The sequence below is a fragment of the Podarcis liolepis genome (genome assembly GCF_965112155.1).
Source record: "Podarcis liolepis genome assembly, chromosome: 7".
Taxonomy (NCBI): Eukaryota; Metazoa; Chordata; class Lepidosauria; order Squamata; family Lacertidae; genus Podarcis; species Podarcis liolepis.
Window position 1 is genome coordinate 87,528,059 of NC_139561.1, and position 15,158 is coordinate 87,543,216.

Sequence of the window (15,158 nt, forward strand, 5' to 3'; positions counted from 1 at the left end):
TCAGCCTATGAATGTTTCCCACCTCCGTGGCATACTAGTCAGAAAATGAGCGTCACGTTTTGAGGAAAGTTTGAGAAGGAAGAAACTCAAAGGAGCAGAACGGGAAGCCTAAAGACGGGCGGCAGAACTGCAGAGTCAGGGAACACTCTTGAGGGAGTAAACGACGTGAAGCACAAGTCGTAAACACATTAATAAAATGGCTGGTTTTTACAGAAAATGACAAAATTGCAGATGCTTTCGCATCTATTTACGGACTCGGGTTTGGAAATGTCAGGAGTGTTGAGGAGTAACAGAAAAGGTCCCAGGAGAGAAAACTGGGTTAGGAACAGTCAGGGCAATTTCCTCATCAGGGAGAAAAACCTAAATTAAATACTACTTTGTTTTAGCATGATGTTTGTTCCTAGGCTTGCATGTTTCAAATTGGATCGGAAAACCATCAAATCAGACTGGAAAACCATCTTCGGGCAAAGTCCCACGGAACCGTAATCCAAGCTCACACGATAATGTATAAGTGGAACAATTTTTCTCCCCTGTGTCGAATGACGTCTGCACTTTGGGCTTAAATTAAATCATTTCTACCAGACAACCGCCAAACTCGCTCCCTTAAACATTTGGCAATTAAGTTTGAGGTTCCGGGTAGAAATAATTCACTTCTATGCAGAACTGAGCCCTCAGCACTTAATTTCTGAGAGACGGGAAAACCCCTCAGGTGGATAATAACAGTAGCAGGAAAAATAGCAAGGGAATGTGTGTGGAAGGAGGTCAGAACCTATGATGGATAGTGGGCACTGGGTAAGTTTCTCTCTCATTCTCCTTTGTGAGAAAATAATAATGACCTATCATACAGAGTTGCTGTACAGGCTCGTCTACATTGTAGTTTAATGCGGATAGGAATAATAATAATAATAATAATAATAATAATAATAATTTTTTACTTATACCCTGCCCATCTGGCTGGGTTTCCCCAGCCACTCTGGGCGGCTTCCAACAAGAAATTAAAAATACATTAAAACATCAGTCATTAAAAACTTCCTTAAACAGGCCTGCCTTCAGATATCTTCTAAACGTCAGATAGTTGTTTATTTGTTTGACATCTGATGGGAGGGCATTCCACAGGGCGGGCGCCACCACCAAGAAGGCCCTCTGCCTGGTTCCCTGCAAACTCACTTCTTGCACAGGGAAACCGCCAGAAGGCCCTCGGAGCTGGACCTCAGTGTCCGGGCTGAACAATGGGAGTGGAGACGCTCCTTCAGGTATACTGGGCCTTTGAGGCCGTTTAGGGCTTTCAAGGTCAGCACCAACACTTTGAATTGTGCTCGGAAACATACTGGGAGCCAATGTAGGTCTTTCAAGACCGATGTTATATGGTTTCGGCGCCCACTCCCAGTCACCAGTCTAGCTGCCGCATTCTGGATTAATTGTAGTTTCCGGGTCACCTTCAAAGGTAGCCCCACATGGAGCGCATTGCAGTAGTCCAAGCGGGAGATAACCAGAGCATGCACCACTCTAGCGAGACAGTCTGCGGGCAGATAAGAGTCTCAGCCTGCGTACCAGACGGAGCTGGGAGACAGCTGCCCTGGACACAGAATTGACCTGCGCCTCCATGGACAGCTGAGTCCAGAATGACTCCCAGGTTGCGCACCTGGTCCTTCAGGGGCACAGTTACCCCATTCAGAACCAGGGAGTCCCCCACACCAGCCCGCCCCCTGTCCCCCCAAAACAGCTTTCTGTTCTTCCATTAATCTGTTATCCAAATCCCTGCCTTCCCATATTTTCTCCTCCTTTTATCCATATTTTCTCATACCCTCTCCATTAAAGAGTGCCCCTATGGGGAGGCAGGGATTTAAAGGAAGATGTCCTATGGACAAGGGCAAATTAATTAACTGAGTTATAGGAAGCTTACAATTCATGTTAAATGACAGTGTGCGTGAACCCTAAATGTTTGTGGTCACAGGCAGCCTCAAGAGAAATTCCCAACTATGTTCATGAGAATGTGCCATACAGTGGTACCTCGGGTTATAGACGCTTCAGGTTACATACGCTTCAGGTTACAGACTCCGCTAACCTAGAAATAGTGCTTCAGGTTAAGAACTTTGCTTCAAGATGAGAACAGAAATCATGCTCTGGCGGCACGGCAGCAACAGGAGGCCCCATTAGCTAAAGTGGTGCTTCAGGTTAAGAACAGTTTCAGGTTAAGTACGGACCTCCGGAACGAATTAAGTACTTAACCTGAGGTACCACTGTATTTCTGTTTTGCTCAGTGAGGAGTTCTGTGTAACTTGGAAGTCTGCACACCGCCAAAAGCCATTCCAGTAAATGATATTATCTAAATTTACCATATCTTCGTTTCAGGTAGCCCTTAAGTGGAAACCCCACATTGTACGTTGTTCTGGGAAACTCTTAAGGAATTCTTCAAAGAAAAGAGCCACCACATTCCTAGCCCTCTCACCCACCAGTCGCCAATGTTCACTGTATATTTGCATCTATCCAGATTTGAAGGACATTGCTTTATTTGTAGTTCAACGGGGGTCGCGTTCTGTGACTTTTGGGATTGGCTGCTTGTGTTTAGTACGAAGAAGTAAAATAAAATACTCACTGGAGTATAGTTTACATTCTTTGCTTTTCCCTGTTTGAACATATCAATCCTTGTCATTGAGGAAGAGAAGCAAAAGTTCGCCAGAAGTCAGAGAGGCCCAACGATGGGGATAAAAATAAAAATAAAAGGAACTAGGTATTGGAAAGGCATGTTTGCAAATACTGTAATTTTAACCCACTGGTTTTTTTATTTCTCTGCATGTACCGTATTTTCCGCTCTATAAGACGCACCAGACCACAAGACGCACCTAGTTTTTGGAGGGCGAAAACAAGAAAAAAAATATTCTGAATCTCAGAAGCCAGAACAGCAAGAGGGATCGCTGCGCAGCGAAAGCAGCAAGCCCTCTTGCTGTTCTGGCTTCTGGGATAGCTGCGCAGCCTGCATTCGCTCCATAAGACACACACACACATTTCCCCTTACTTTTTAGGAGGGAAAAAGTGAGTCTTATAGAGCAAAAAATACGGTATTTATTTGATTTCTAAGTTTATTTTCCACTACTAAAGGCTTGAGTAGCCACTTCAGCTCTGTATTTCCAGGAAGCAGTCTCTGTTCCAAGCTGTTGTGCATACTTTTTAATATTAACTGGAAAGCCATTACCTATGGATACATTGCGTGCAGCGTCAGAGATATTTCTGTGAATACTAGTTGCTAGGGAACACAAAACAGGACAGGGCAATTGCCTCCATGCTCTGCTTGTTGACTTCCCAGAGGCATCTGGTTGGCTGATGTGGGAACAACATACTGGACTAGGACAGCGTTTAATCTGATTCAGCAGCCAGCATTTTCTCAAGTTCTTATGTACTAAACACTTCACTTACCTTCGAACAGGGGGCGGACTCTGATAATACAGCACCCTGAGAGAGGACAAAATTTACGCTGTGGGTTAAACCACAGAGCCTAGGACTTGCCGATCAGAAGGTCGGCGGTTCGAATCCCCACGACGGGGTGAGCTCACGTTGCTCGGTCCCAGCTCCTGCCAACCTAGCAGTTTGAAAGCACATCAAAGTGCAAGTAGATAAATAGGTACCGCTCCGGTGGGAAGGTAAACGGCGTTTCCGTGCGCTGCTCTGGTTCGCCAGAAGCGGCTTAGTCCTGCTGGCCACATGACCTGGAAGCTGTACGCCAGCTCCCTCGGCTAATAAAGCGAGATGAGCGCCACAACCCCAGAGTCGGTCACGACTGGACCTAATGGTCAGGGGTCCCTTTACCTTTACCTAACATAACAAAACACACAACAAAGAAAAAACACATTACAACAATAAACTAAACACAAAGAAAAATGATTTCTTCAAATACCTAATTCTCATTACATTGATAACTGACTTCCTCAAATCCCCTCTAACTGAATTTCATTCTATCACCTATATAACAGTTCTCCAAATTCATATTTCTAATTACATTGATTTCTTTCATTTACTAACTTCTCCTCATTTATTAATATTTTAATCCTTAATATTTACTACCACATATTCTTATTCTACCCCTAAGCCTATTTATTACTTCCAAGAATTTTCTATTTATCTAATATCACAATATTTAGCTAAATATTCTTTAAATTTCTTGCAATTCTCTTGTATCTCCTCTTCTTTCTGGTCGCGGATTCTTCCAGTCAGGTCAGCCAGCTCCAAAAAATCCAACATCTTCATCTGCCATTCTTCTATTTTTGGTATTTCTTACGATTTCCAGGTTTTGGCTAATAAAAGTCTTGCCGCTGTAGTGGCATACAAAAACAGTCTAGCATCTTTTTTGGGCAATTTCAATCCTAGTATTCCAAGTAGAAAGGCTTCTGGTTTCTTAATAAATGTATATTTCAACATTTTTTTCAACTCATTATAAATCTTTTCCCATAAGTCTTTCACCTTGGGACACCACATATGAAAAAAGTATCTTTTTTTCTTTGCATTTCCAACATTGATTTTCATTTGTATGGTAGATCTTTGCTAATTTCACCGGGTTTAAGTACCATCCATACATCATTTTCATAATATTTTCTTTTAATACAGTACATGTAGTAAACTTAACCCTTTTCTTCCACAGCCTTTCCCAATCTTCCAACATTATATTGTTTCCTACATCTCTTGCCCAATCAATCATCACATATTTAACTTGTTCATCCTTTGTATGCCATTCCAACAATTGTTGTTGTTGTTGTTTAGTCGTTTAGTCATGTCCGACTCTTCGTGACCCCATGGACCAGAGTACGCCAGGCACTCCTGTCTTCCATTGCCTCCCGCAGTTTGGTCAGACTCATGTTTGTAGCTTCGAGAACACTGTCCCACCATCTCATCCTCTGTCGTTCCCTTCTCCTTGTGCCCTCCATCTTTCCCAACATCAGGGTCTTTTCTAGGGAGTCTTCTCTTCTCATGAGGTGGCCAAAGTATTGGAGCCTCAGCTTCAGGATCTGTCCTTCCAGTGAGCACTCAGGGCTGCTTTCCTTAAGAATGGAGAGGTTTGATCTTCTTGCAGTCCATGGGACTCTCAAGAGTCTCCTCCAGCACCAGAATTCAAAAGCATAAATTCTTCAGCGATCAGCCTTCTTTATGGTCCAGCTCTCACTTCCATACATCACTACGGGAAAACCATGGCTTTAACTATACGGACCTTTGTTGGCAAGGTGATGTCTTTCCTTTTAAGATGCTGTCTAGGTTTGTCATTGCTTTTCTCCCAAGAAGCAGGCATCTTTTAATTTCGTGGCTGCTGTCACCATTTGCAGTGATCATGGAGCCCAAGAAAGTAAAATCTCTCACTGCCTCCATTTCTTCCCCTTCTCAGCAGGTACCCATATAAATATATGCACTATGTCACACGAAGGCTGGCAACATCAACCCCGCCATGTGTGGGAAGCCCTTGCAGATGACCAAAGGCCAGGAGAGAGACAGTCAGGTTGTGCATCCATAGCAGTGACCAGAGGAGGAATGACCGCTGGGAGAAGAAGAAAAAGAAGAGTTTGGATTTGATATCCCGCCTTTCACTCCCTTTAAGGAGTCTCAAAGCGGCTAACATTCTCCTTTCCCTTCCTCCCCCACAACAAACACTCTGTGAGGTGAGTGAGGCTGAGAGACTTCAAAGAAGTGTGACTGGCCCAAGGTCACCCAGCAGCTGCATGTGAAGAATCCAGTTCCCCAGATTACGAGACTACTGCTCTTAACCACTACACCACACTGGGTGAGAGAAGACCACACTGAGAGAAGAAACGCCATGGTGCATCTGCAACAGCACAACCGGACGCCTTCATCTGACCCAGCTGCAACAAAACATGTCTCTCCTGTATCGGTCTCTACAGCTACAACAGACCCCATGACTCTCCAAAAGTTTGACTTGATCCCCAAAGGTGCACTCCTCCATTGTCTCCCAAGACAGGTGGATGCTAACAAGGCATTGAAAAATCCTGCAAACACCCCATTCTGCACTACCCTGTTCCGCCCTTTTCTGTGATGTTTTTGGATCACTTCCTGGTTCAGCACAATGCATGGTCACGGCTGAACACATATCAGACGTGCCTAAAACGGCAGACCCTCCAAGTGTCCCTATTTTCCAGGGACATCCCTGATTTACAAGAGGATCTGTCCTGGAGTGTCAACACAAGGGGGCTTGTGAAGAAGGCGCAGCAGAGACTGTACTTTTTGAGAATACTAAGGAAAAACCATCTTCCGCAGAAACTGCTGCTTGCCTTCTATCACTGTGCCATTGAGAGCGTGCTCACTTATGGCTTATGTGTGTGGTACGGAAGCTGTACTACCCAGGACAGGATGGGGTTGTGCAGGGTTGTTAAGGCAGCAGAGAGCATTGTTGGCTGCCCACTCTCCACCTTAGAGCAGATTTATGCCACAAGGTGCCATAGGAAGGCACTGGACATAGTAAAAGATCCATCGCATCCTGGTCACTGTCTCTTCGAGCTCTTGCCGTCGGGACGGAGATACAGGACGATGAAGACAAGAATGAGCCGTCTTAAGAACAGCTTCGTCTCCAGAGCGATCTCGGCTCTGAATGGGAAGCCCGGACTTTGAAAGTCATCTAATCTCCCTTGCTGTATTATACTGTATTGTTTAATTAGTGTTTTTATGGAGCAGTCAAGTAATTTCGTTGTCCCCGAAGGGGGCAATGACAATAAAGATATTATTATTATTATTTAGAGAAGCTGTCCCAGTTTCTGATTGAATCCCAGAATGTCCCACTTTTCACTGGAGAAATGTTGGAGGATATGGTGATTTCTGACCCCCGAGCCATTTGAAGGCAATCCTGTATAGGAATTATGTTATGTACTAAGCTTGGATCCTAGAAGAATAGGCAAGTAGGATCCTAGAATGCAAGAACTGATTGGCTTGCAGGAAAAGACCAATCAGGCTCCAGGATAGAAGCAGAATCAGCCAATCAGATGGGACTCATTGTGTAAATAACGTATATAAAAGCCTGACGTTTGGGGGGCAATTCAATCACTGTTTTCCAAGCTGCAAGAAAGAGCATGAAACCACTACAGGACTCTGAATATATTTCATGTTTAATGTTTTATTATTATTATTATTATTATTATTATTATTATTATATATGTTGGAAGCTGCCCAGAGTGGCAGTAAGATGTGTGGGGTATAAAGAGTGAAATTATCATTATGGAATGGGACATCCCAATTTTCACTGGAGGAATGTTGGAGGGTATGAAATGGTTGCTGCCTGTACATTTCACCATAGTGCAAGAGCTGGCTGTGACCAGGTGACCTGTACAGGTGCTGCTAACTGCAGATGGGACAATCTCCTCCTTCTTCATTGTAGGATTTCTGTGTTTCATGGGACTTGGCCTGACAGAGAGCTTTTCGAATAGAGGAATATCCTCTGTGGAGTAGGATATCCTAGAACTATGTGATCATAGGGTGTCCAGCTAATTTGTAATTTTGCATTTATACATTAAATGCAGAATGCCTCAGCAGGTTCATTCTCCATTTTAAAAAATTACATAGGTACTGAGAATGACCCTTCTTTGCCTAAGATCTTGGAGAGCTGCTGCCATCAAGGTAGACAATACTGGGTTAGATGGACTGAAAGAAAAATTATCTGGTCTGGTATAAGGCAGCTTCTTGGAAAGTTTTATACTATGTGTTTTGTGTCAAACAGGTGTAGTGGTTGCGGAGCTTCTTTTGAATCGTGTCCCACGGTGTTGCCTGGACTGCTACAGGCGCAACCAATGCTCGGGCCGTCTCAAACACCTCAGGCCCACAGAGGCTGAGGAATAGGCCCCACTTCCGCTCCTGTGATACTTCCGTCAGCTCGTTAGCTTGGAGGTAGCAGTCGAACCGAGCGAGGTAGGAGTCCCATGATTCAGAGGCTGGCGCAAACGGCGGTAGAGGCACAAGTGAAGCCATGATTCCGATGCCGGCGTGGAGGGCGATGGATGGAACACAGTGCTCTAGCCAGAACAGTCAGCTCTGAATTGGTTCTGTTCAGTGATTTCGCTCGGTGTTACAGCTCAGTGATTCAGCTCCGCTCAGAGGGTGGCTGCATCTGGCTGCGCTCTGTTGTCCATCCATCCCATCCTCGTCGCCAGTGTTAAGTTGTGGGTGAACATATCAGACGACACAGCGATTCTTCAAACAGCTCTTGTTTATTCACAGGACAGGACAGAACTGAACAGAAGGGTTCAGCCAGCCTGCTTATATAGAGCTCCACTACAATGCAACAGTAACCATTTTCTGTAACTATCCAATCACTGAACATCACTTTCGATCCCCTATTTGCATATGTGGATCTGAGTGAAAACTATCTACAGTATCCCCCTGCTGGCCCAGGGTGAGAACTTCAGTACATAACAATAGGTGCTGAGAATGACCCTTCTTTGCCTTCTTTGTTTTATACTATGCTATGTGTTTTGTTTTGTTTTGTTTTGTGTCAAACAGGGAGGGGTTTGTGTCAAACAGGGAGGGGTTTGGAGATGATGTTTAATCCTAACCTCAACGACTAAAAAAAGGTCAACAACTTTGGCCGGCCCTTTGGCCAGCCCTCATGGCCCTTCGCTTCATCAAATTTGGCCCTCTCTGAAAAAAGTTTGGACACCAGTGTGCTACAGGATTTAATGTCTAGTGAGGTCCCTGCTCCTAGTGAGATTTGTAGGCTGGGTGCCCAGGGCTGGGCTTTTCTGTGGTGGCCCCTTGCCTTTGGAATAAAACCTCCCTCTGAAATAAAGGCGTACCTCTTTGCCCAGTCTTCTGGGAGGCATATTGGGCATCTGAATTTGTTGATCTTGCTGGTTTTATTTGTCATTAAAAATTGAATATGTTTTTCGCTCTTTTGGCTTCGGTCGTCTCGATTTCTGCCCTGGACCTTTGGCTGCATGATAAACGAACACCTTTAATAAATAAAAAACGGAATCAGGGTTTCCTACTGAATTTCAAATGTATTTAAAGTATCATACATTTTGCATTTTGTGGCGCCAATTAAAAACACACATTTTTTCAAAGGCTTCTGACAAATTCGAATGATGTTGTTTGCCGCTCATGTTTGTGATACTGAGGTTTTTTGCTTGCTATCCGGAGTTGTGTTTTTTTTAAAAAAAAAATATGAATTGGGCATGTTTCTGCGTAAATGTTTCTTTTAAAATATATATGATGTGTTTTTATTTGTGCTTAAATTTTGCAAGTTGCCTGGGAAAATTTCTGTGTAACAAGTATCCACCATGTTACAGATAGGTAGCCGTGTTGGTCTGCCATAGTCAAAATAATAAAATTCCTTCCAGTAGCACCTTAAAGACCAACTAAGTTAGTTCTTGGTATGAGCTTTCGTGTGCATGCACACTTCTTCAGATACACAGAATCTGAAGACAGTGTATCTGAAGAAGTGTGCATGCACACGAAAGCTCATACCAAGAACTAACTTAGTTGGTCTTTAAGGTGCTACTGGAAGGATTTTTTTTATTTTAAGTATCCACCATGTACTGTTTTTGTTTGAAACTTTGGTCTCCGAATTTTATTTGAACATGACAAAAAAATAAACATAGGCTTTAGCTGAGATTCCTGAATTGCAGGGGGTTGGACTAGATGACCCCAAGATCCCTTCCAACCCTTAATATTCTATCATTAAATAATCTTGCCTTAAAGGCGAAACCTAACCTTCCCCATGGCAACCAAATCGAGCTTGGGCGGGCCTAGCTGCGCCTCTGATTGGTCCGCCGGCGACGGAGGTGCTCTGTCATTGGCCGGCGATCGCGTGTCACATGACCGACCATCATGGCGGCGCCCATGAGGCTGTGCCGGGGCCTGGGGTTTCGCCCGCGGTTAATGCGCCGGGGGCTTCCGCTGCTGTTCTCGAGGACGCGGAGCGGCCGCCCGGCGGCGGCAGCTGCTGGGAGAAGCCGGCTGTACGAGCACGCGCGGGGCGGCTGGACGGCGCGCCCGCAGCTGAACTTGGAGGGGCTGAGCGCGCAGCTGGGCGAGGCCGAGCGGGAGCTGGAGACGCGCAAGGGGCCCCTCGAGCCGCAGGACCTGCGCGAGATTGTAAGCGCGGGCCGTGGGTGGGCTCGGCTGGGCGCGCAAGTGCTGTTGCTCCCGCTCTCCTGCGGGCTTAGCCCCAGAAGGTGCTTTAAACGCCAGGAGTTTAACCCAGCCTTCACCAGCTAGCGTTTATTACTGAAATTTTATTGATGTTAGCCGCCCTGAGCCCGGCTCTGGCCGGGGAGGGCGGGGTATAAATAAAAATATATTATTATTATTATTATAGCCGCCCTCTTAGGTGGCTAACATTGTGTATGCAAGCCGCTTTGCCCTGGCTTTAAAAATGATTCATTCAAGTTTCAGGTTCCACCTGGCTGTCAAGATTAGTAACAGCCTGGTCATGAGTGTCTAAATAAAGGCTGTGAAGCCATGCCAGGGTAAAAGGTAACAGTTCTATGGCTCTCAAGCATCTGGGTGTCAAGGGAACTGTTTCCAGGTTCTTGCATTAGTAGCTTAATGTAACTGAAGCTCCATACATTTTCCTTCCATTGTTTTTCACTCTCCACTTCCAGTACTACCTTCTTCTGTGCATACAATCTGTTTTTGAATAATCTTATTAAACTGCTGTTAGGCTGTATCATATTTTTCTTCTTTTTTCCTGATGCCTACTAGGTTGACACTTGGCAGAGATTAGTCGAGGTGCAAGAAGAAATTGCAGTACTTGAAGCTGAGAAAGAGAAGGTGGCTGAAGAAGTGGGGAATATTGTGGTGAGTCCACATTATAGCAACTATTATGGAGCAACTAAAAGGGACGCGGGTGGCGCTGTGGTCTGAACCACAGAGCCTAGGACTTGCCGATCAGAAGGTCGGCGGTTCGGATCCCCGCGACGGGGTGAGCTCCCGTTGCTCGGTCCCAGCTCCTGCCAACCTAGCAGTTTGAAAGCACGTCAAAGTACAAGTAGATAAATAGGTACCGCTCCGGCGGGAAGGTAAATGGCGTTTCTGTGCACTGCTCTGGTTCGCCAGAAGTGGCTTAGTCATGCTGGTCACATGACGTGGAAGCTGTACGCCAGCTCCCTCGGCCTATAAAGCGAGATGAGCACCACAACCCCAGAGTCGGTCACGACTGGACTTAATGGTCAGGGGTCCCTTTACCTATGGAACAACTCAGAACCACTGTAGAAGATATGTTTCAATAAATAAAAGGAGGAAGGAAAAGCCAGATGCTCAGGGCTGCCTACCACAAATTCTGGTTTTGTGTTTCCTTTCTTGTTGTGTTACAGCTAGAAATTGGGGGGGGGGGGGAGAGAGAGAATATGTGTATATGTATTTTGAGAATCTCCTGCCAACCTAGCAGTTTGAAAGCACGTCAAAGTGCAAGTAGATAAATAGGTACCGCTCCGGCGGGAATGTAAACGGCGTTTCCGTGTGCTCCTCTGGTTCACCAGAAACGGCTTAGTCATGCTGGCCACATGACCTGGAAGCTGTATGCCGGCTCCCTCGGCCAGTAAAGTGAGATGAGTGCCGCAACACCAGAGTCGGTCATGACTGGACCTAATGGTCAGGGGTCCCTTTACCTTTACCTATCTTGAGAATAATTCTAACTCACTCTTTCATCTTCCCTTTTCAGAAAAGCCAAGACAGAAGTACTTTGCAGTCGGTAAGAAAGTTCTTTATCCTTTCCTGCTACCTTAACAATTTAACACCTGTAGCTTTAAAACAGAGAGCAAGTGCTTTCTGGTATGGCAAAGGGAGAAGAATCACTTCTGGGATTTCTTTGCCTACAGATTTGACAACTCTCTCCCAAACTTTTGGCTCGTATAATCTTGTCAGGTCTGTGCCACATTCCTTCTAGTATTGGGGAATTTTACTTTCCTTTTTTGGGGAGCTCACAACGGTGCAAGAGATATGACTGCACTGGTGTAAACACTAACCAAGCTTCCAACCCATTTATTGTTTCCTACCCATTGTTTCCACTGCCAGAGACAGTATGCCCTGAAAACCAGTTGAGCAATTCCATTTTCCAGTAAATAATACAAATCCCCAAGGCATGGCAAAACTCCTGCACAGACAGCTTTGATGGAATTTAAGCAAGCCCCAATCTTGCTTCCAGTGTTGGCTTCAAACTCTGTTTTTTCCCATTTTGTAGCGCCTTTTTATCACATCTCAAACTTGAGCAGGAAGCAAACCGGCAAAGCAACTGTGTGCACCGTTCTTAAATAGACGGGTACAACTTCTGAACTCTAAATTGGAGCAGAACAATTGCGACACGTTAGCCAAATCTGAGAACTCTTTCGTAGGCTTGAAGTCTGTGTTTGGGACCACTTCACAGCCTAGAACCCTTGTACCTACGGGACCGCCCTGCGGCGGACCTTAAATAGCAACACCCTAGAGGTCCCGGGCCCTAAGGAAGTCAGATTAGCCTCAACCAGAGCCAGGGCCTTTTCAACACTGGCTCTGGCCTGGTGGAACGCTCTGCCTCATGAGACCAGGGCCCTGCAGGATCGTGATTTCTTTCCACAGGGCCTGTAAGGCAGAGTTGTTCCGCCTGGCCTTTGGCTTGGAATCAACTTGATCCCCTCCCCCTCTTTCCTTTTTCCTTTCTCCTTCTGTGATGGAACTCCTCTTTGGGGACTTCCTTGGCTTTTTTCTGGCCCACGTAGGACCAGTCTGGATAGTCGGCCTTGGTGAAGATTTGACGTTTTCATCCCCAAAAAGTTTTTGATTTGAGTTTCTACTGAAATGAGGCTGCATTTTAATGTTGTATTTTAGTCTTGTTTTTAAGTTGTATTTTAATCAATTGTTTTTATCCCTAGTGTTAGCCGCCCTGAGCCCGGTCTTGGCTGGGGAGGGTGGGGTATAAATAAAATTTATTATTATTATTATTATTATCACTTGCATTTGGAACTGCATTTGGAACCTCTTTTGCCCACGTGGAAATGAGGCAAAGGGCTTTTCCTGTCCAGTTGGCCTGGAAGCTTTTTAGAATCCCTAAAATCAAAGCCTTTTGAGGAATCATGCCAAATTCTCTTGAGGGACCAGTTACAGAGAGGTAGCCGTGTTGGTCTGCCATAGTCAAAATAAAAAAATTCTTTCCAGTAGCACCTTAAAGACCAACTAAGTTAGTTCTTGGTATGAGCTTTCGTGTGCATGCACACTTCTTCAGATACACTGAAACAGAAGTTGCCAGATCCTCTATATAGTGAGAAGGTGGGGAGGGGTATTACTCAGAAGGGTGGTGGGAATGGGAGATTGGCAGATATCATCCCAGTTATCTGCCAACTCATCCCAGTTATCTGCCAATCTCCCATTCCCACCACCCTTCTGAGTAATACCCCTCCCCACCTTCTCACTATATAGAGGATCTGGCAACTTCTATTTCAGTGTATCTGAAGAAGTGTGCATGCACACGAAAGCTCATACCAAGAACTAACTTAGTTGGTCTTTAAGGTGCTACTGGAAAGAATTTTCTCTTGAGGGAGTTCCCTGTTAACATGTATTGCCTTCCTTTTCTCATTGCTGTTGAAAGACCGGACCTGCGATCCAAATAGCAACAAATACCCTGCTTCTTATTCCCTGCCTGTTTGGGTCTGACAGCGTCCTTCTCCTCCTCTCCTTCCCTTTCAGCACCCTGCCTACAATGCGTTGCGGAAGCAGGGAAGGGAGCTCCGCCTTCGTCTCAATGCTTTGCGCCAGCAGGAGCTGGAGCTGGATGAGAAATACTACCTGCGAGCCCTCAGGCTGCCCAACAGGACCCACCCAGATGTGGTAAAAGAGTGTGACGCAAGAGGAGCAACCTAGAACACCCGGGGACTCAAATTGAGCATGGCTGGGGGCCACTGCCAGGAAGGCCCTGCAGTGCTCTCCAGCTGAGTAGACTTCCCGGGTCAAGGATATATGCAGCCAAGGATTCTTCTGCAGATAAAAAGAAGGGGGATGCTAATAATAATAATAATAATAATAATAATAATAATTTATTATTTATACCCTGCCCATCTGGCTGGGCTTTCCCAGCCACTCTCGGCGGCTTCCAAAAGAATATTAAAATACTATAATACATCAAACATTAAAAGCTTCCCGAAACAGGGCTGCCTTCAGATGTCTTCTAAAAGCCTGGTAGTAGTTGTTCTCTTTGACATCTGGTGGGAGGGCGTTCCACAGGGCGGGCGCCACTACCGAGAAGGCCCTCTGCCTGGTTCCCTGTAACTTGGCTTCTCGCAGGGAGGGAACCGCCAGAAGGCCCTCGGTGCTGGACCTCAGTGTCCGGGTAGAACGATGGGGGTGGAGACGCTCCTTCAGATATACTGGACCAAGGCCGTTTAGGGCTTTAAAGGTCAGCACCAGCACTTTGAATTGTGCTCGGAAACGTACTGGGAGCCAATGTAGGTCTTTCAAGACCGGTGTTATGTGGTCTCTGCGGCCGCTCCCAGTCACCAGTCTAGCTGCCGCGTTCTGGATTAGTTGTAGTTTCCGGGTCACCTTCAAAGGTAGCCCCACGTAGAGCGCATTGCAGTAATCCAAGCGGAAGATAACCAGAGCATGCACCACTCTGGCGAGATAGTCTGCGGGCAGGGAGGGTCTCAGGCTGCGTACCAGGTGGAGCTGGTAAACAGCTGCCCTGGACACAGAATTGACCTGCGCCTCCATGGACACCTGTGAGTCCAAAATGACTCCCAGGCTCCGCTCCTGGTCCTTCAGGGGCACAGTTACCCCCATTCAGGACCAGGGAATCCTCCACACCTGCCTGCCTCCTGTCCCCCCAAAACAGTACTTCTGTCTTGTCAGGATTCAACCTCAATCTGTTAGCCGCCATCCAACCTCCAACCGCTTGGATAATTCAGTAACATTTTACTCCATTCCTTTCCTTGCTTGTGGGTGGGGGTGCACACAGAGCAGTTCGCACCTTCGTGAGTTTCCCTAGTCACCTTTCACCTGATAGCTGTGGCTGAGTGACTGGCCAGTGCCCAGTCGAGAGGAGGTGCTGGGAAGGAGCTTGAGACCTCCAGCTGGCTAAATGTGTGAGGCTTCAGGCTATGCCCACCCAGTACTCCAACAAGGAGCTGCTGGAGGATATTCCCTGGGGGAAGAGCATTTGCCGCCGCCTCCTTCGTGTGCCCCATTGCCGAGAGCTCCGGAGGGTGGCAACA

General features: G+C 46.1%; 1 protein-coding gene and 1 long non-coding RNA gene across 2 annotated transcripts in view; one reads left to right on the plus strand and one right to left on the minus strand.

The window, feature by feature from the left end:
• The window catches only part of LOC310712747, a 410,683-nt gene that overhangs the window by 166,004 nt on the left and 229,521 nt on the right, over positions 1–15,158 (minus strand). The window lies entirely within an intron of this gene.
• Positions 9,793–15,158, plus strand: part of SARS2 (seryl-tRNA synthetase 2, mitochondrial) — a 29,250-nt gene continuing 23,884 nt past the window's right edge. The window contains exons 1-4 of the mRNA XM_083515910.1: positions 9,793–10,074; positions 10,684–10,779; positions 11,642–11,671; positions 13,639–13,779. Coding sequence (XP_083372036.1) covers positions 9,808–10,074; positions 10,684–10,779; positions 11,642–11,671; positions 13,639–13,779 — 534 coding nt within the window. The 5' untranslated portion in view covers positions 9,793–9,807. The remainder of the gene's footprint in view (positions 10,075–10,683; positions 10,780–11,641; positions 11,672–13,638; positions 13,780–15,158) is intronic.